This window comes from Strix aluco, chromosome 3 (assembly GCF_031877795.1).
Source record: "Strix aluco isolate bStrAlu1 chromosome 3, bStrAlu1.hap1, whole genome shotgun sequence".
NCBI classification, from domain to species: domain Eukaryota; kingdom Metazoa; phylum Chordata; class Aves; order Strigiformes; family Strigidae; genus Strix; species Strix aluco.
In genome coordinates this window covers 126476838-126498723 of record NC_133933.1, presented here as the reverse complement: position 1 = coordinate 126498723, position 21886 = coordinate 126476838, and the positions used below count along the sequence as shown (strand labels likewise).

The window sequence follows — 21886 nt, the reverse complement described above, 5'->3', positions numbered from 1 at the left end:
ACACAAACTCACAGCCCTTTAATATCTGACTCTGTTAAAAAAAAAAAAAAAAAAAAAAAGAGTAATTTGGAAAATCTTATACCAGAGCTCTTAGCTGCAAAATGGAAATATTAGTTTTTATATCATCTCTTTGCAGCACTGCTGACATTATTTTGCTGATACCTGCCAGATTTTTAAGAATTAGGTGTCATCCAGGCACTAAGTAATATTGTTGCTGTAACGATCAATATGTTACCCTAAACAATTCTTACACAGCCTTCCATCAAAATATATTTGACATAGCCAGGTGAACTAATACTAACATTTAACTTTGGAGCACAGGCAGACGTACTTCCTACTGGCTCTCTTGGAAAGGATCCCTGTATATTTTTGGGATGCTATGTCAAACGATCTCTGTGACATTTGCTGTTCTGGAATAGCTGCAGCAGAGCCATATATTGCCAGTAAAAGTTTCCTGGGGACACTTACTGGAGCTTCACTGTCATCGTTGAACCATGACACAACAACCTGTGAGCCTGATGAGACATGTGCTGCCAGAGATGGAAAAAGAGCAATCTGCAGCTAAACTTAGAGCACCCAAAGCATACTGATGGCTGTTTCTAAGTACAAGCAATAATAATTATGAATATCACCAATTCTTCATGGTGGACTTAAAATATTGTACCTGATTTGACTATGTGGCTCAGAAAAACTGGAATAAAGGAAGAAGTTAGTAGATGGAGTTTATACATATTCAACAAAGTATTTGAATATGTTTCATTTTTACCAGATGTTTGGGTCACAATTAACATATATATTGATGCCATCGAGTTTAATAAAAAGCAAGTAGTCACAGCCATTTATATGAGGAAAAAAACCCAAACCATGGCAGATAAGGGTGTCAGTCATCTTTAGCTATAAACTAATGATTAGATCATGAACTTAAGCAGAAAGAGACATAGTTGAAAATCGCTTCTGAACTTGAGATCCAGTTTCCCAAGCAATCCTAAAAGCATTCCAGACTAGGTTCAAGGTGGCAAGGATAGTGATTATATCCCTGCCAAGTCCTTTTATAAGTTTGGCCTGCTTAAACTATTCACTGCCTGTCTCTAATATTCCCACCAATGAGGCACTTGTCTTGATGCAAAACAAAACCTGCAAATGCTCAGAGAGAAAACAGTCACACAGACATACAGACTCTGGGTTGTATAACTCAGGCTGAAGCTTCTTTAAAGTATTGTTTTTCTTCATCACAAGGGAAAACAAGAAACTTGTAATTTTAAAACATTTGCTAGGCAGCTATTTGTTAATTCATTGAATTTTTTTAAACAAGATTAAAGCAAAATTAGATCTTGCCAAGATAGATGGTTTTCTCTTGACTATTATTTTTATTATTTTATTGAAAATGGTTAATAAAAAGACCAGAGAAGTAACTACTGGTCCAGACAGCATTTCCCTGATTTAACTGGGTCTGTAGTGGAGTTACTATTTGTGATTCAAATTCAGGAGGCCTGACTCTCTTCTTGTACCCATTTCATAAATACATAAAAACTATGGGCTTCAACCCAGTCAGTCCTGATTTGAAAAGGTCTAAGCAAAACAGGAACTGAGTCAGAATTACGCTGAAACACCTGAGTCCCCCTGCATGGAGCTTCTCAAACACATTTATAGATGTTTAAACAAACCTAGTAAAACTGTTTTATTCCCAGTATATATGTTGATGTCTGGACTACTAGTAAACCTTGTAAATTTGGTAACCTTAATACCAATGCACAAGGCCAGCACACTAGAAGAGGAGACTTAGGCTGCTGATCATACACTGCCTCACCAAAATAAGTTTGGAAGAGGCATGAACTGCAGCGCCCATCATCTGCTTGACATCTCCAAATAGATGAAAAATGCAAGATCCATAACCCCACATGCTCACACCACTTCCAGGGTGACAGCTGAAACCTGGCAGAGACTGCACACAGTACCCGTGTCTGCTTTTTAGGGTGGCCATGTCCCTCTTGAAACCTGAAAGGCTTGGCCAACCACATGACCAAGGATCCAAAAAAATGTTATTGCGAGTCTTGGACCACCAGACAGGTTGAACCAGATATTTCAGTATCATTATTCTTCCGTGTGCTTGCCTCTCTGTTATTTCCTCTTTACCTAGAAAGTTTTGCTGAACTTAAGAATGATTTTGTATGGAAGCCAAAAGCTGAGTTCATAATACCTAACAAAATACTCACACTTCTCAAGAAACAGAAATTAACTTTGTGCCTTCCAAATCTGATTGTGATTTCTACTCATCATCAAAATATTTCTTGAGGGTAGTCTATGACTCAAAAAATACAGAGCCTGTATTGTTATAATGGGTTAAAACTTTCCTGTCAAGTTCTCTCTCCCACTTTATAAAGCCATTATTGGTTTTGATAACCTCAAAATTCTGAAACTGAAATCAGTTTTCTTATAACAGTGACTCTCTTACTTTAGAACTACAAAAGCCTTAATAGTGGGGAATGATTGTTTGTACCAGGAGTAACATTTTTATTTATATCTTCCTTTAAGGCTACATTGGAGCAGTTCTCCAAAATCCAGGGTTAGTTTGAAATCACCTTTCATCAGAGATAACTTTTAAAAAAAAAAATCCAGAAAATGCACAAAAATAAATCCCAGAGTGCATAAAATCTTGCATCTCTGTGGGATTTCAGGGATAATTGTGTCTAAATGAGAGGAGAAGGGCATCTACACCCTCCCGAGAGCAGCGACTCCTGGACTTTAGATGGAGCACACTAAATCATCAGGCTGACTGCTTCGTCCTGGCTCTTTCAGCAGAGCGCCAGGCTCTCTGACTGACCGATTCATTCAGGGATCATAAGTTTGGTGCCAAATCTTGCCATCACTTTTAAACATACTCCTAACAGACACAGAAAACTCCATGAAATGAAACCATTGGAGGTGACAAAGAGCTCATAGGTTCCTTGCGTGTCTGTTTGCTACTCCAGGAGACTGTGAGCATACCAGGACTAACCTCTTCTCTTTGTGATAATCCTCCAACAAGAAATGACCGTAAGGGGCCCTACAAATACTTCGATGCTGTTAGTCTTTAAACCATACCTTGGATGGTACTGTATTCCTGAGACATTGCAAATACACCATCACTGTGCCTGGTCATGCACAACGCTCAGCTCCTAATCGGAGGAACAGGCTGAGAGTGGTCAGTGCGTTTTATGCCTTTATGCCTTCAGCTGGCAGATGGGAATATGTTCAATGTCTGAATCAGCGAGTGTGGAAGATGAAGGCCTTTGAGAGATCTCTCTTATTTCTTACACTTGCAAGCACCTTCATGAAGCACCTTCATGAGTTCAAGCACCATCTTCTAGATGGGTATTCAGTGTGACTCCGGTTAAACACCTTGTGAAGTAAAGCCTTACACCTTCTAATTAAAAGCTCTTGCACACCTGAGCTGATGAACATATCCAGGATGTTAATTACTCAATACCACAACAATGACTCCTTGCAGAAATGACTGCCAGCTCACCACTCATTCTTCTACTACCGTGATGATGCTACCATCTTTTGATTGTCAGAAACATGGATTAACAGGAAGTTTTTTAAAATCAAATGTACTTTGGACCATTCCTGTGGTTTGTTTGCTTTCTAGACTGCACTCATCCTGACCAATGCAAATAGACAGGTGTACTCTCAAGTCTTATTTGTATCATGCTTTGTTTTCCATGTTTACAATGTATCTCCCTTCAAATTAACTTTCTAGATATGAGGCACTACTCTAATTCTGAAATGCAAGGAATGTACATCCAGACACCTGTTTCCACTGCAAGCAAAAAACCCGTAACAGTTCTGTGATCCTCCCATACGTATTTTAATAGTCTGTATGTAAAAAGAGCACCATTTCAGTTTAGTCATTATGTTCAAGTATGCAGGTGCAAGACTGCCAGAAAAAGCTAAATATACCTTCCATCAGGGTGTCATTTATACAGAAGCTCTTTGCTTCTCCAGCAGACAAAGAATTAAAATTAACCTGAGTTACAACAAGCTGGGTTAAGCACAGAGCAGGCGCTACCTCCTGATGCTCACTTCCCCAAAGCTGCTGCCAGCGTCTCGCACTACCGCATATCAAGCCTTTTTCTCTGGCAGCCTCTTCCAATTCCTTGTCAAACAAGTTTAGAGAGAGAATTGCTGCCGGAGAGTTTCAGTGTTCACAAAAGGCTTGCTTACACAAACTGCAAATCTGATTAAGGCGGCACCATCTCCTCAGCAGACCTCACCACTCCTCCGCTCTGCCCATGCTCACCATCCCTCTGCTTGTGTCCTGCCCCAGATTTGGGTGGGTTTACTCTCAATCAAACATCTTGCAAGAACAAACACTCGTTCACAAAAAAAAAAAAAAAAATATCTCACAGATCCAGGTTAGGGCACCGTTAGAAAAAGAGTAAAATCAATGGGGATGATAACAAATAGGTGTGATAACCACTTAACCTGTCTCTGCCGTGGCGGCTGAGCTGGCGGTGCCCTGGTGGTGCCCAGCCTATCTGCATGGCTCAGGAGATAGCTAACCTGCATTGGGTTACAGCACGGCTCTCTTGTTTACAATCATCTCTCTACTTGTCTTTCGAAGGCTCCTGCTCTCCTGGATGTTAAATAGAAAAGGGAAATAGAGCAATTGTGTAACACCTTTCTTTTTTTAACCTGAGACAGAAACTGCTTTTATTAGAGACTCTAAGGCTGGTGAAAAACCACCCTTTCTGGTTTATTTGTGCTTGTGGAAGACAAGTTTTCTCCAGGCCACAACTACTGCCCTACATTTTTCTCAATGATCTGTGGATTTTCTAGCTGTGTGCTCATTCAAGGATGCAGGACAGAACTCTTTTCCTCGAGTGAAGTATGAGCTCCACAAAAATCAAGTGATGAAACACTCATTGACCCCAACACCTCCTGCTATTAGAACTTGCCTCAAGTATGGTCCAGCATATTTAGATTTGTCACTTGTCCCAGTATCTCATGCTCATCCAGAAGTTGCCACCTTTCTGTTCCTCTTTCCAGCCTTAAAACAGAGTAAGCACCGTCTCCTTAGCAGATTCTCTCCTGGATCATCCTCCTGTTTATCTCCCCTTACTAATATTCCATTCTTTTAAATTTCATGCTCCAGAAAAGTTTTCATCTGTTCATATTTCTCTTATATGCTCCTATTTTTCAACTTTTAGCTCATCTCTTCTGAGCTGTATAATTTAATACTCTGATTATATACTTTACAATACAACTTTCTAGACTTTTAATTAAATTAATGGCACGTTTCCAAAACATCAAGAATTGCAATTTTTCAACCTAAATGGAAAGTCTCCAGGAAGATACCAATTAATTCTTTTGCTCCAGCTCTGCAAATTATAAGTTTTATGTGAGTCTCTATGCAATTCTGTAACATGCATTATGCAGGAAGTCACATTACTAAAAATGTTCTTTCTGGAGTTATAAATCTTGAGCTGATGGCATGCCTCAGTTGAATGCAGTGCAAATTTTTTCCAGTAACTTATGGATCCATAACTTTACACAATGAATCTGAGCAACGACCTTCACTTTAACAGCTGATGCAGTCAAAGAACCATATATCATAAATACCCATATCAGCCTCAATAAAATAGTGTGGGAGCTAAAACAAATCAGTAGCTAAAGGTTTGCATTCCAGAATACATTTGTGATGACAGAGTGCCAAACAATACCACTAACCTACGTTTTAGCTCACAAACATCTCCATTAAACTCACTTTTGTAGCAACAACTTGTAAGAGGCAAGGTATCTGGATGTATGGACCCATGCAGGTCCATTTTAATACATTAAGCTCTGCACAGATGATCTACTGGGCATTTATGAACCAGAAATTCTTGTAAAATCTGTTTGCTAGGGAAAAACACCTCAATGCTGGCTTGGTCAGAAAGGCTGCACCTGAACTGACTGGTTTTGGAAGATGTGTGAAGAGGCCATGTATACACATCAGGGATGTGGCTGACATTTCAACTTACAGCCCAAAATATCCATCAGGGAGTACAAAGCAATTATATACCCTCAACCGGACAGAAGGGAGGGGCTGGAATTTGCTTTCCCAATCATTCAGTGCTCTGTTTGCAAAGGGTCTGATGTAACTCCTGCATATTAATAATAATCCTATTGATTTACAGGGATGGTTTAGTCTCAGAGAGACCAAACACCTGCATTTTATACCAGCAGAGTGGATTTCAGCCTCAACGTACGTAGAGGCTTTGAAACATGCTCTGAACATCAAAAAATCTGAGCTTTTCACTAGGACAGAGTTTGCATGAAGTTTGCTATTAACTACGTGAAATGGGTTTGAACCGTGCCACTGACTTTAATGGTAAGATTTTCATAATCCAAGACCAATAGATGTACCCAGTTTGAGACAGTCTGAAATCCTACCATATAACAGGTGTACTTACTTTTCTATCTTTTCATTAAACCAGTTTCTATTCTCAGTTACCCTTGTATAAAATCAGAATGAGCTTCGGGCTGAGGAAACTGAGAGTAAAAACTGATTTAGTTTTCATTTTATTAAGAGAAAAAAAAAAGAAAAAAGTATTGCAGGAAATAATCAGAAGACTGCCAGCTTACCTCAATCCTTTTTGGTTTATGGTCCGTAGTGTTTCAGACCTGACAGCCTCAGCCGAGGGACCAAATGATGGTACCCCTCTGCTCTTCATGCTCTCTTCCCAAAAATGGAGAAGTCAGGATTCTTAGTGAAAAACCTAAAGCCTAAAGTTAGGACACAGTACACTGCAAGCAGCAGGCTAAGAATAACAGGACAAACTCACGAGAAGAGAAATAACAATAAAATACAGGAACTCTGACTCTCCCTCCACATTACCTAATTCTAATGTCATGAAGAAGAAAGCAATGTGAACGTGTGTGCAAGAGATAACAGGCTGTCAAAGCGCCACTTCTGCTCAGTGCCAGAAAATTAAAGTTTGATTATTCAGTAGAAGCTGAGCTGATCCGAGAGTCACACCAGTGTCCAGTTCACAGTGCAACTTACCTTCACAAAAAGCTCAATTTCAGGGTCCTTTCCTTCCCCATTAGCAGGAACAGAGTCTGTCATTTTTCACCCCCAAGGCTACCAGCTGATCTCCCGCTATTAAGTGGCAAAAGGAGGTTTCAACTGCACAGCGGGTAGGTTTCCCTTCCAAACAGCTCTCACAAAGCTTTTAAAACATCATTTGTAATGATAAAGCTCGAAACCAGTGGAGAAAACAAGTTTGCAGGTTAATAAATAAAAAATAATCATTAAAAAAAGGCAGGCAGCAAAGAAGCAGTCCCTGTTACGGCCGTGTAGTTCTTCAGAGCAACAAGTGCTGCTGTGCTCTGGTACAGTATCCTCATCTGTCAGAGCTGCAGTTCTCACTGCCTGCCCAAAATAGCCCAGAGCATAAAACAAGAGGGTGGGGTTAACTCACAGGGGAGGAGACAAGCTCCTGGTACCTACGGCAGGATCAGTCTCTGAGCAAATAATTCTGCTCTTGCCTGTTTTCAGCGTTTCTGTTGTTCCCTCCCTTATTCTATGGCTGGGAGCATCAGTGACAGGGGAAGAGGGAAGTCCACAGCAGGCTGGTTTCATTGCTTTAAGCCACAGTGATGTTTTTTCCTTCTTTTCTGAAGGTTGTTTCTCCTGCCTCTAGCTGTTCAAAATCCTAATATTGTTACTGCTAGAAATAGCAAGGAAAAAAGAGCCTAACTTTTTCACCCTGTGCAGTAGCTGTTGCATCGGTGCAAGGAGCATGCAGAAAGGCAGAGCTCTGCCTTGGCAAAAACACCTGTATGAAGTTCAAAGCAGTGCAGAAGCCAAAATTGAATACTCAGGTGAGAGAAACACCCCGTGGTCCCACCACTCCTGATGGAGTTCAGGAGCAGAGGAACGGGAATGGGGTTACACAGGGGAACGAAGAGCTTCAGGGCCCTGGGAAACTAAAATATTTGGGTCCCTTAACTATTTCTCAGTGTGTCCCTCAGGGTGTTGATTGTAGAGGTGGGACAGGAGACTGATGATATGCTGGAGTGGAGTATGGAAGAGAACTTTGAAGGGCCTCAGCCTGCCATTGACATACTGTCATCATCTATACTCCCTTCCTTCGCCCTGCATTCCTTGCGTGACTCAGAGGTCGCCACACAGCAACCCTAAGCGAGATGTGGTACAGGACAGAAAGGCCTGACACAGCTAAAAGGCGTGGAGGAAGGGAGTGCTGGCACAGGAGGGGAGAGCAGACAAAGGCAAAGGGGCTGGGTGGGACCTCCTCTTCACTGTCATCATTGCCTGGAGGGACTTGGTGCCCTCCTGCCCTCGGGAAGCCCCTTCCTGCACCTCTGCCCTCCCTGCTTGCTGCCCCTGTTTCGGGACCGCCACAGCTCTGGCTCGCAGGCTGTTGGCAGCTTGCACCATCAGACACGAGCAGTTTTACCTTCTCCTTCTGACACAGAGAGGCCTTTCGGGTATGGTTTTGACACGATCAAACACTCGCCTTTCCAGAAAGTGCTCTTAGGTGTGGGCTTTCGTGATGATCTTTAATTCCCTCCCGTGACCTCTAGGCATTTGACACAGGTCCAGAGCAGTAGCAGCCAACATCTCTGTGGCTCTTTGAGTAAGCTCTACGGGAATTTCCCACAACAGCTGTCTCATGTGCACTCCATGAAGCACTGAAACAGTTAACAAGTAAATCTCATTATGCTCTTGCAACTGTAATTACAACATAATCAACATTATAATTAGTGTAAAAGTGTGCTTATGGTTTTTAGATCTAATTAGCACTCATTCAAATAACTGGAAGGTTAACTATAAGAGAATTAAGTGTTATTACTCCTTTGATTTCAAATTTTTACATGTAATTTTTGGACTAGGCACATTAATTACCAAACATTTATAGTATAATTATTCTTAGGCCTACCGGCAAACTTTCAAGGACATGGGCTAAGTGTACTTACATGTGGCAAAAAGAATCATTGCATTGTAATTATATATTACAGTTATAAAAGACTGCCAAAAACATAAGTGTAGTTGCCATATCTCTAAAATGCATGCCTAAATATGTTATCAACTCCACGACTGTAAGCTTTTGTTTTTGCTGAAAAATTGTTTTGCTTTAGCACCTCACGTAACAACATAATTTCCCTTTAATGAGGACTCCTGGAAACAATGGGAAGTGGGTCATCTTGACTGAGGTTACCTGTAGCTCCAGCCTCATTGAAAACACTGTTTTGATACAGGTTTGAACTGCTTTGAACAATCTATATCACATGAGTGTATATATCACCTCTGGAAGAGAAAATACTGCCATCTATGAGAACAGTAAGGAGGTTAATACCACTAATGCTAAACCAAAATGTTTAATTAAAATCAGCATTCAAGATATCGGCACTTATAAGATGTGATGCATGTGACCTATTTAGATATCTATTTTAGAATGAAAAAATGTGCCCTAGAAGTGCCTACTTTTTTCCACTGGTAATAAAGAGAGCCCAGAGTAACAAGCTCAGATAAAAACATTATAATAGTCAGTCAAATCCCACTGTAATTATTAAGTAAAAGAAATCTGTGGCTTTAGTGCCTGATTTCTATGCACGTGTCATCTCCCACTTCAGAAGTTGTGCGTGCCTTGCGCTTCTGAAAGTTAAACTCTAGATGTAGCAATTCTGGTAGAGACTCAACGTGTCAAAACATTTAAATCCTTCCTTCCCAATTACTGTCTGGGTTTAGTGGTGTATTATAATTAGTTTGCAAGACGAAGATTATTGTGCTGAGGCTCAGTAAAGCAGAAGGGAAACTGTGCAATACAGAGAAAGGGAGCTAAGATGCCCTGAAGCCGTTTCCATCCTGACCCAGATATAAGCTACTGCAGGAATGGGCCAGATCCCATCTGGTTCAAGATGCTTCTGGGCAGCAGTGCCTCTGGAAGGTCCCTTCCCCATCCATCCGCTTTCGCCCATGAGGCACCACCCTGCACTCATCCCCTGCCCCTGGACTTGATACGGGGGTGCCCAGAGGCTACAGAAGCTGTAGTGTGAACACCACACATCTGATATTCCAGCTGTGCTTGCAGGTATCCACAGAGAGAATAACCCAGCCCACCTTAAAAAAACCCTCTGATTTTCAAAAATCTTCCTATATAATCCCTAGAAGAGACCACGCAAAACAGAGTCCTTGTTCGTATAAATGTTGTGGTTTTTAAAATAGCTTCTGAAAGCTGAATTTAAGATAAACACTGTAGGAGGTAGTGAGTAGGAGGAAATATATATATATATATATATATGTACTACTTCAGGAATCTATTCATGCATTTACTGCTTTGCTGTCATATAAAACTGACTTATCACTTACATCTGGGTGGAACCTTTTTGACTATAATGGTTATTATTGTCTACACGGCTCTGTTTTGTGTTATGAAATCAGCTCTTTCTTCAGCCAAATTAAGGGTAAGGTACTGATAAATAATTAGTACACTCTCATTTTACTGCAAAGAATGAGTCGCTTAGTTTGGCCTATTATTTTCTCACAAGTCAGAAGTAGCAGAGGCTTTGAGTTACGTACAAGAACTTTAGACACTGAATTATGAACTCTTCACAAGCCCAGTCATTATAGTTTGAGGTTTATGAGATATATAAATGAATATGAGCACATCATCCCATTAATAAAAGAAGAGGACAGCTTCAGAAAAGGAACCGCCACGTCTCCACCACATAAGACCTCTATTGTAGGTGAACTCTGACACACTATCAGCTTTCACAAGCCTGATGTAAGCTTCACTTCCAGCAAAGATTTGTCCCGAGGGGGTGAAGCAGAGGCCAAGCATCCAGAATGTAATTCTATCGTGGAGTTCTCCAGCAGACCGCTAAGTTACCAAGAAGGATCAGGGCAATGAGCACATCCATCCCCCCGTGCTCACTTGGTGCTGCCACCCAGCTCATCCTCTGAGAGCAGGGCAGCATAAGTTTTATACGACACAGGTGACATTCTTCCTGTTGTGAATAAACCTCCATTATGGATGAAAAGACAAAGTGAAATCTTGGTGCAGCTACAGTAAATGGTATTTGGGGCTATGATTTTACCTGGGAATTATTTAACTGCTTAGTTGCCTAAAAAACCACAACTAAGCAGCAAACAGGTACTAAACCAACATCCTTGAATGGATTATGAAAATACACCTTCCGGGGATAGTTCTGAATTACTGGTAATTAACAACTGCATTTATTGCATGCTAGTAGCTTCGACATGCTATTTATTTAACAAGTTAACAAATGCAAGGAATCAATCCAATAATTTTAATTTCCTTTTGAATTACAATCCGTCACTATCAAGTCTTGTTAAATATTCAGAAAAATCAAAAGGGATTTGTCTCAGATATTTGGGGTCAGACTGCACGTTCCCCTCCCTAGACATACAAGACATGCAAGGTTGTACAAAGCTCTTCTTGTTAGTCTTGTGCCAAGGTTGGCTGAGCAGATATTTTCCCTCAACTCCAGAAACATACATTGCCTCAAAATATGTTGGTTTGATGGAATGAGGAGGAACGGCGATTTTGTTCTTATAATCTTATAAATTGTCCCACGCCCAGGGGCATGGAACAAAAGACATCAAGTGATACAACAGGCACACAACCTGAATGTCCCAAGAAATGGGATGGGATGGCAAAAACTAGGCCAGAAAACTTTGCACTCCATTAACTGTCAGATTTGAGATAGCCCGCTCTATATCCATCCCTCTGACATTATAAGTCCATCATAGCCATGAGATACAGCAGCTCTCCTTTACCTTATTATTAAAATGCATTATTTTAGCTCTAAAGGTCTCTGGATGAAACTCAGCTGTTTAACAGAATGGTAGATCACTAGAATCAGTTCAGACAGGAGTTTTGCAAAGTAAGTTCTAGTCCAAAAGCATGAAATTATTTTTATATATGTTTTCACATGGATGCAGTATCAAACTTTGCTGTAACGTTAATAAGCATTAACAACTTCAAGAGAAAAACCCACTGCTGTTCAGTGTGAAGATGGATTTCATTATGGATAATTATCTCAGTGCTCGTGTTGAGACAGTCACAGCTAACCATTCATAAGGAAGGGGCACTTAAAAGGTACAAAATCATCTCCTAATGTTGCATTCAGTAGAGAGGCTTCTAGAGGGCAGTGGTTTATTCCTTTATTTCATTATTTTACTATCATTCCAAAACTGTCATTTCAATTAAAAACAAAAGATACTTCCAAACAGGACTGAGACCGCTCTGGAAAGGGGCATTGTAGAGGATACAATGGAGAGCATTACGGATTGTCCAGAACTGTGGGCTATATGGATAATGTAGCTGATGAAAGGAGGAATGTAGATATCCTCAGGCCTTGCTTTTCAAAACAAATCCTCCATACTGTTAAGCATGATGAAGAAAAACACCACCAGGTAGGTGTGATATACCCATTATTTTGACCCACTGCTGTCACAGAACTAAAATTATATGATTTTACTTACAAGTCTGCAACAGAGTAAGTAATGCATGTCCCGGTCTTAATTTACAAGTGTTTTTAGTGCAAGTCCCTATTTAGATTATTTCTGTTCATTTCTCAGAATGCTTCTTGTCATAAATTAAGTCTAAATTAATTAGGATTTGAAGTATGTGCATGCAAACTAGGATTAAATCGCCCCAGGCAAAAGAGCAGCACACAACACACTACTCCAATCCCAATTTATGAATTATTATTTACAGAAAGTGTTCAAAATGGCATGTACAACTCCTGCAGACCTCAGGCTAGGCTTCAATTCCCCCAGTAAATAAAGGCCCAAAGAATGCACAATTGCTGCTGATTTCATTGGATACATTTCTATTCACTCTGTTGTTTGGCAAACAATTTGGCCGAAAGCAGAGATTACTTTCTAAATTCTGATGCACATTATTTCTAAAATATGAAGCCTTCAGCAACTCAGTCTGAAATTACTCATGACTCAGACTAGTTCCCATGAGTTCAGATGCTGGCATCAGTGACATTTAGCTGTGCCAGATGAAGCCATAATGTACCTGCACAGCAGGTTATGTGCATGGATCTGCAAGCGGATTACAGGATCCTCTGTGGCGTATATACTATTTGGCTTTAAGAAAAGGGCTTCTGCCTTTTGGCTCCCTGATAAACCCGCGCTTGTTCAGTATGAAATAGCAGGGATCAACATCTTTACATCTCTCTTCATGGCAGCAAAGTTTAGCCTCTGCATACATTACGGTCCACCTCATCAATGGCAGTGCTGTACGCCTGGGTTAATGCAGCTGGCTGACCTTCAGTCTTACAGTGAACTGTATAACTCTTCCATTCTCCTTAGAAAATTGCCCTCATTCATTTTTCATTTCACCTTTTGGTACTTCTGTGATAAAGTTTCCACAAAGTTTGCCAGTGAACAAGCTCACTTTCCTTGGTGCATCACCTCAAGCTGTTATTAAATGAATGGTGGGTCGTTTGGGGTTTTTTTCCCCTTCTTTCTTCAAAGTAAGAGTTCAACATCTTGAAGCACCTGACACTGACTTGGTGATATCTCATTTTAGTTTTTTTTTGCTTGAGGACCCTTTTCACCTCAGAGTTAATGCAGACCACCAGGATGAATTGGAGCAATGTGTTTAGTTAAGCACAGATGTGAACCCCTCTGCAGCAACTACACTTTCAAGTTAGTTGACTTCCACTGGTGACCACCACATGCAGGTTATGAAGACTTCAGAGACCACATCCCACATCCTTAAGTGAAAGACAGTAGTGGCAATTCTTAAAGAAGAGCTGAGCTTAAGACTGAAAGTAAATCTTAGTGTGAAATTCAGCTCTGAGCACAGTCTGAATAGCTATGGGGTCTTGTTTGAGTCTGTCAGAATTGGGAATACTGGGTAGTCTAACCAGAAAGATGTAAGATTTTTTTTCACTTAAAATTTTTCATTTTTTCCTGAAATCACAAAATTTTCACAGAGCACGTAGCAGGTATCACTTTTATGAGGAAGGTGTGGGCCCTTGGTCACTGGCTGTAATGCCTGGAAGCAACCTCAGAGATCATTGAAATGTCAAAACCCAGAGTCGACTTTGCAGTCTTGCTGCTCTAACCTTGGTGACAACTAGGATACAACTCTGGAAAATGGACTAGGTTTTCCCAGGAGACCTAAATCAGTTAGAAAAGTGCTAATGAGATATGGAGCCCTTTACTACCCATTCCTAGGAATGGGTAGTAAACTCTCCTGGCAGCAAGGAGAGTTGATGCCAGAATAATTCATAAATATATATAAAGGTATATATCATAATGTTGAGAGAAAGCGTAATTCCTCCTGCAGAGGATGGCACCAGTAAGAGACTCTCAGGTTACCTCTTAGCTACACTTTAACACAGAAAATTGACTTCCAGACAGGAAAGCCAGAGTTCCAAAGGGTGAAGTCAAGTGTACTGTAAGGATTGACTCCTCTCAGCTCTGTGTCTCAACTAGGTGGAAGCCCCTGTGTGGGACTTTCTACTACCTCTGCTCATGCTGGGTCTCCTGACCAGAAAAAGAAGACTTTAGTCTACAGAACTACTAAACCAACATCCTCTGCAATTATCTCATTTGCTATGAGAGATGTATCAATTAAGAAAATAAAAGGTAATTGTATATTCTTATGAAAGGGAAAATGGCTAAGCAATTACAAGTGACCTTTTCAGAACATCAAGTATCACGAATCGAAACTGAAGGCAAGTTAGCCAGGTCATCTATCAATCTTGTAGGAAATCATAAACCTTGTAGTATATTATTATAAACAAACAAAAAAAAAAATACTATAACTAAACTGAAAGGAAATCCAGCCATACAAATTCCATAGTGAAATGCTTCACAAAATCAAAGAGGAGGACTCAGAGCAACTGGAATTAATACATGAGGGAATAGTTTACTATTGATAGGGCTGACACTGCCACCTATTTTTAAGACTTCCTAATGCTTTCCCTGATTACACCCTATTTCAATTCAATGTAACTTTTGCCAGACTTTAAAAGGGGAGCTCTTCAACACAGGTGTCTGCTGTCTTTATTCATCCAAAGCACTTCAGACATCCAAAGGTTTATCTTCTGATGCAATCAACTGAAGTCACTTCCCCCAAAGTCTACAGTTTAAAACAGAAGACAGGCAGAGCTTGAAAGGGAACAGAATGCAAGGAAGTGACCTGGTTTCCCCAGAATCAACAGCAAGCCTAAGAATAGACTCCTGAAGTCTTCAATGCCAGCCCAGTCAAACCATTGTCAAATAAAAACACATTTGTTTTTCAAAGTGTTCAGAATTCCATTGTCGCAGAGTATGCTCCCTATATGGGAGATTATGTGATTATATTTACACAAGTACAATGTTCTTGTACATAAAACCACAGATATTCTGCAGGCACACTTCCAAAGACATTCCACCGGCCCACCTGCCACGCTCTGCTCAGAAAGTCTGCTTGGAAAATCTCATCTTCAGTTTGTGTCTTTTTCTTTTTAAAGTAGAACTTGGTTACTTCCCCATGAGTCACACAGTCCCTTGTGTCTTTATTTGACAAGTTAATTGTTAAGTGGAATTAAGTAGCAGAATGTTCTTTGGTCACATATTTGCAGGGACTTGGAGAACACCGTCTCCTCCCTCGCTGGCAGTCGAGGAGGGAATGCCAGGGCAGCTGTGCTGCTCGCTGGGCTTTTATACCAGTGCTATTTTTAGCTGTTATCAGACGCGGTGTGTGGGGCCAATCAGCGCCCGATGCCTGCAAGAAACTCTGCTCCCGTCCAAACTTCATTCTCTGCAATCTCACAGGGAGGAGCCACATGACTGTGAATTTGCTGCTTCAAACTTCTGCTGTTTGTCATATGGGCTCGTTAACATGGCAAAGTGCTAGTACACCAAAGTACAGGAATAGTTAGGACCATGGTGAAGTTACTGATTCAACAGACACGCATCCTACCTACAGTTGGTGAAAATAAGTAAATTTAAAGTGCCTCATAAAGGTCAACGAAGTACACAATCCTGCGGTATGATAGATATGTAAAACAATCTGTGTGGTTTTTACAAAGGTGTTCTTTTTATGCCACCATGTAACTATGCACTATGTAACTAGAAACTATTTATCACTGATTATATCACATGTGCTCACCAAAGTGAAGACTGGTGCCTCTTCAAAACAGGTCACATGGTATCTAACAGATTTTTGATACTGGACCTTTGTCCAGTATATTTGTTCAGTATCTTTCCACAGAAATATGACCCTGTAGTAACTTTAGGTTTTGAGAAATTGATGGTGGGGTTAGACTGCTCAGTCATAGACCTCCAGGGCCGTGTGAGATGCCCTGATCCCACCCAGCCTCCAGCAGTTGTTTTTCACAGGAACATGTTAAAGTACTTGAATCACTTCCCCAGATGAGAAAGCGGCTCTTTCTCAGATGGTGACTGGTCAGATTTAACAGGGCATCAGAGTTTCCTGTTAGATGATCTGCAATTTAACGACTGACCTCCTAGAAATTTAGACTGGATTAATTCCTTAGCACAGTCTATGCTGAGTGCTGGGATGTTTAATTCAAATAGATAGTCTTGGAGGTTTGTGAATGGCCATTTCTAGCCAAAGTAAGAATTAATCCTTCTCCATATTCAATATCTATCCCCACATGGAAAGAGAAAAGCAAGCAGTTCCGACCAGTTTTCAAGAAATCTTCTGTCTGACAGTCAATCATTAAAACAGATTTCATAAATTTTACACAGATGAATGCCCAAATCCAAACAATCTTCAAACTGCATGTACAGAGTAGGCATCAAAGTATCTTGAGTAATATCCTGTCTGCACTGAATCAGTGCAAAACTCTCATTAATTTCAGCACAGCTTACATTTTCAGTCCAAGCATGCTACTATTTAGAAATAACCCTGAAATCTCACCAAGACTGAGCAAACAGCATATTAACCATGATCCACACTGAATCACTTGATTAAAAATACTTGCCCTATAGCCCTTTATGATATTTGTCTGAACTGACAAGTTTAATTTTCTTTAGTCCCCAAAATGACAGAGACTGAAACATTAGATGTTGAAATAAAAATATAGCTATTGGTTTCTCATAGTTTCATACCTTACATCTAAATTTGTCTGTAGTTTCTCTACATGACAACTTTTTAAATTAGGTAAGCTCTCTATCTTCATAAGGCAAAAGATGGCATTTCAGTGTTGTCCATTGAACTCCCTCTTACTTAAACACTATGATTCTTCTCTAAACGTTCATCAGCTTTAAAAAAAAAAGCCCTGCTTCCTATTCTTCCTGTTCCCAAACCCCTGAAGTATTTAAACAGAAACATAATTTCATTATTTTAAAATGATTGAGAAAATGTGAATTAAAGTTCTTAGATGCTATAACATTAGGCATGTAGTTTATACTCTTTATGGATAAGCATCAGAGCATTCAGCATGCTGCAGCACTGACCTCTTGGATAACCTTTTTTTTAAACAACTGGGATAAACTGGGTTTAGCCCAAAAACATATGAGGATGTCTAAGCACAAACTGATATAAAAGAGTGCAGTCTTCATTCTTAATGGGCCTTCTTGATGGACTGTGAATAAAAGCCCATGATATGTGCAGGAAAGGTTACCTTCCATGCCTGAATCACAGTGTGATAGTAAAATAAAATAAAAAATAAAACCCAAAAAACTGGACTCTCAGGTCAGCAAGGCTACTTCATGAAATTCAGGATTCCTGAATTATTTTCTCCGGTACTTATCTGGAAATTCCTAGCTAATAAACATTAAAATTAAGAAGAACCTCTAATGACATTAAAAAAACCCAATTTTATAAGTTTAAATTATTTCTCCTGGTATTCCTATTTAATGAGGACTTGCCAGTATCATTTAGACACTTCACTAACCAGTCACATGCCTTTCCTGGCTAACAGAGACCCTCTTGCAATGAGGGGCCACCGAAGTATCACCGTTGCAGATAAGGATGCACATATTTACAGAGGAAGTATAAATCTGGGGCAAGTATAAAACACTTCTGTTGGGCAGATTTTTAATTAAATAAATTTTAAAATAAATCAAAAAATGGTACAAATACATGTGAGCAGAGGTTGTCAGAAGAGAGATTATATACATATATATTCAGATGCAAAGTTTCCACTCTTTCCATTTGCTTCCAACCAGTCCTCAAGCTACGGGTATATAGTGACGAGCTTCAGATGCCGATTTCCCAAAAAGCAGTAGCATAGACAAGTGAACAACCCCATCTAAATGTCAGTTAAGGATCCAGAGAGAAGCCCTCTGAAACTGTTGAACTTAAGATTCACGAGCAGTACCTGTGAGCACTCTTAACACCAATGTCCTGCTGGCGCTCTGCAGGTAGACTAGGGGAACTTACAATGTTGATAGAAAAACATTATTGTTGCTGAAAGGAAAACAGGGGTCAGGATAAGTGAAAAATTGTGAAAGGCACCAAGAAATTAATGAAGCTTTTTCTGAGTGACTCTAAGATGTTTACATCAGGACATTTCACCTCAAATAGAATGATGTGTTTACTTAAACAATCATAGGTAACTTAAACCAGGAGGTTATTAAAAGAATCTTTTTGCTGCTTGTTTAGTCTAGCTATAAAAGTAGAAGCAATCTGAGACAGGATGCAGCTGTGAAAGAAAAAAAAAAAAAAAAAGGCACCTTTGTGGAAAGAAGATATGTGCAGAAGGGGATTACTATGATGACTGGCAGAAATGGAGACAAAAAGATTGGCTGGTTTAGCCCTAAAACATCTGTGGATGTCTAAGGCTAAACTGATTTTAAAAAGCACTAAATGAAAAAATGAATGCTAATGGACGATTCTGGCACAAGTACGAGGATGCATTAGCTGCACGTGAATAAATGTCATTTGGAAATGAGAGTAAGGTGTCAAACCATCAGAGCAGTGATGTTCTGAAGCAGATTTCCAAAATGAGTAACAACGGCCACTTAGTTTTTAAATCGACCTTTATGAATTATGTATTATATGATGAGGCTGTTTGTGACAGAAACGGGCTCTACTTCATGTCCCAATAGGTCACCTCCATAAATTTTTTTTCAGATTACCAGGAACCCAAAACAAACAAACAAACAAATCATCTTGGTGAGTGTGCAAAGATATTTACCTTTCTGTGCCCCATTTTTTATGAACATATAAGCAGGAACATATTGGGTTTTCTCTCAAAGATGTGTTTTCGAGATTTATTTCATTAACACTTGTAGACTGCTTTGAGGTGACTGCATGGAACTTGCAACAGAAAAATCAATTAACTTGTGAATCAAAACCCTTTTTTCAAACGCTGCTTGCCTATACTGAAACCAGACCTGTGCGCTAATAAATTCGCTTCTCATCTATTCCCAAATGTATCGTTACAACTTCATGAAGGTCACTGACGTCTTACAACATTATCAGAGACGTACCAACAGTAAAAAGTCAACCATAATTGTATGATTAATTTATATTGAAAGAATCATCTAGATGTCTAAATATAAAAATCACACCTGCAGAAAACAAATCAATGACTCATTTTAGTGCTGTCTCCTTTTTTTTTTTCCCCCCGTGGAAGGTAGTTTCATACAGGTTCCTAACATTTGCCATTAAGCAGTTTTAAATATTTAAAAAATTACCACTGATACAGAAAAATATTCAGATGTTCCCTTTCAGCCACCATCAGAGTGTATGAGAGAACACTGAAAATATTTCTCACGTACCAGTTGCAGAACAGCGGAAAATTTCCCTTCAATACTGGGTTTTATGACCCAAAGAAACAAAGCAGATTTTCTTTTCACAATTAAGATCTTAAGCTGTGTTTGAACTGGTACCTAGGAATTCAAACCTTTTAAATTCAGTTGTCTTTTCTCTTCCACTATGGTGTCTAAAATAAAAAGTAACTACAAATGTAGTTGAAAGAAACATCTACAGAGGTTGCTGTTAAGAAAAGGATAAAGGTTGACTGAAGTTAAAGAAAGTGCTGGTTCTCAGTCTTGGAAAGATGCTAAAATGTATCAGATGATTTTATCTGATTAAATTAGATTGTCCAGTGAACAGCCAAACTGTCCAACATTGCTGTTTGTTCACTGTTACACTGTTTCTGAGTGTGGACATGGGGAAAAAAAAAAAAAAAAAAAAAAGAAAATCAAATAGCCGGGGTGGGGGGGGAGTCAGTCTGGAGTTTGTTTCCAGATACCCATTATCAGAATTACCTTCTAGTCTAATCTAGTAATCCAGGCTTTGTATTTAAACTGTCACTGGTGGCATTCAGTTTGTTTAACTTCAGGTGACCATGCCATTGCCTGCAGTGAAAGTTTATGGCTTGATTCAGTTGCCTAAACCTACATATCTGGAAGCATTTGAGAGGCCCTAGGATAGCTGAGGAAATATGTAAACATATATGAGAAAGGATCTATGGGACAACCATGGACTTCTGCAGAGGCAGCTGGAAGCCAGGAGGGAAACCTTAAGGCATCTAAAAAGATCATTGCCTGGAAACAGCACTGGTTGGAAAACTGAATCAGGCCCCTACTTGACTCAACGAATGGAGTCTACAGAACAACTAACCTCACCCTGCAGCTGATGCCTACACTTGGCCACATGAATTAACATCCCACTGCACTATTTCAAATAGTTTTTGCTGCAAAGAGAGCCTAGATATCCTACAGAGATGTAGTTAATGGCTTACAGACACACCTTAGGTCAGGTGAGCCAAATCCAACCCTTGGTAGCTAAAGAAAACAAAGAGCAGAGCCAAAAAGCATCTTTCTTCTTGCAGATTCCAAAATAATTTACATATTACCAGTTGCTTTGCAGGGACTGTCTATTACTTAGTGTTTGTAAAACATCAGCCTCAGCAGAGCTGCTCTTTAGGTACTTCTGCAATAAACAAAAGTACAAATCCCTCTATATTGGACAGAAACCATTTTGACAGTACTGCTACATAGATAAGTTGTCAGGGACAGCAAAAAAGTAATCAATCCACAAATCCAAACATTTTCCTTCCCTAAAATGTAACAAAAGGAACTGAGATGTTTCAAAAGAAAACAAACCAGACTGGGATAACAGTCTTATTTTCAGAACATCAAAGAGGGAGTCACAAAAAGAAAACTATAAGAAAAAGCAATGAGTAAATAAATCCTGGTTTAGTTTTCTCTCACTACGACCTACATATTTACATTGTATTTGCTATTGCTGCAATCGCTGTGCAGTAACAATTTCCTAGACAATACAGGTCTGTATTTTGAAGCTGTTGCTACGCTACTGTGCTATACCCAGCCACAGTCGCTGCTGGAGCCAAAAGCTGAAGGTGGCCCGAGAGTGTCAACTAAAGATTGATTCACAGACCTTCCTGGGGACAGAAGAGGTGCATGAGCAAGGCACAGACTCAGCAGAGGTCAGAAGCAAGACCTTTTACCCTTTGTATCCAAAAGATTAAGCAAACTGCTATGACCTGCTGCCAAAGCACACGTTCTGTTCATGACTGATAGTTGGGGAACTGCCTGTTATCTGTAACAGAACTGCCATTCGCTAATCTTTTCACACAGAGAGTAATTCAGATAAGCATAAATCAAGCTATGAAGAGACCCACAACACAGTTTCCCTCCTCAGAAATACGGGTTACAGAGCTACTAGGCTTATATGTTAAGACTTAAGAGATTACCAGTCTCCTATCCACGACAGGGTGTAGGAGGTAACCATAAAGCCGTGTTGTGTCTGCAGAGTACGGTGTGGAGATACTACAGCTCTGTCTCTATTTTCTGAGTTAGTAGAGCAAAAGCACTGGTGACAGTACGCACCACATCGGATTTATATCAGAGCAATTCTCTGACTTCAAACCCATACTGTTTTCAGTGACGGGTGATCAGAGTCTTATCACATCACTTGGA

At 39.9% G+C, this 21886-nt stretch overlaps 1 protein-coding gene across 4 annotated transcripts in view; it reads right to left on the bottom strand.

Moving 5' to 3' along the window:
• Positions 1-21886, bottom strand: part of CLIC5 (chloride intracellular channel 5) — an 86427-nt gene that overhangs the window by 55726 nt on the left and 8815 nt on the right. The window contains exon 1 of one of the 4 annotated variants that reach the window (XM_074820211.1): positions 7028-7359. The exons of 2 other annotated variants lie outside the window; for them this stretch is intronic. In XM_074820211.1, coding sequence (XP_074676312.1) covers positions 7028-7090 — 63 coding nt within the window. In that variant the 5' untranslated portion in view covers positions 7091-7359. Of the gene's footprint in view, positions 1-6606; positions 6642-7027; positions 7360-21886 lie in introns of those variants that run through there. One more of the 4 variants, XM_074820213.1, reaches the window with a different exon arrangement.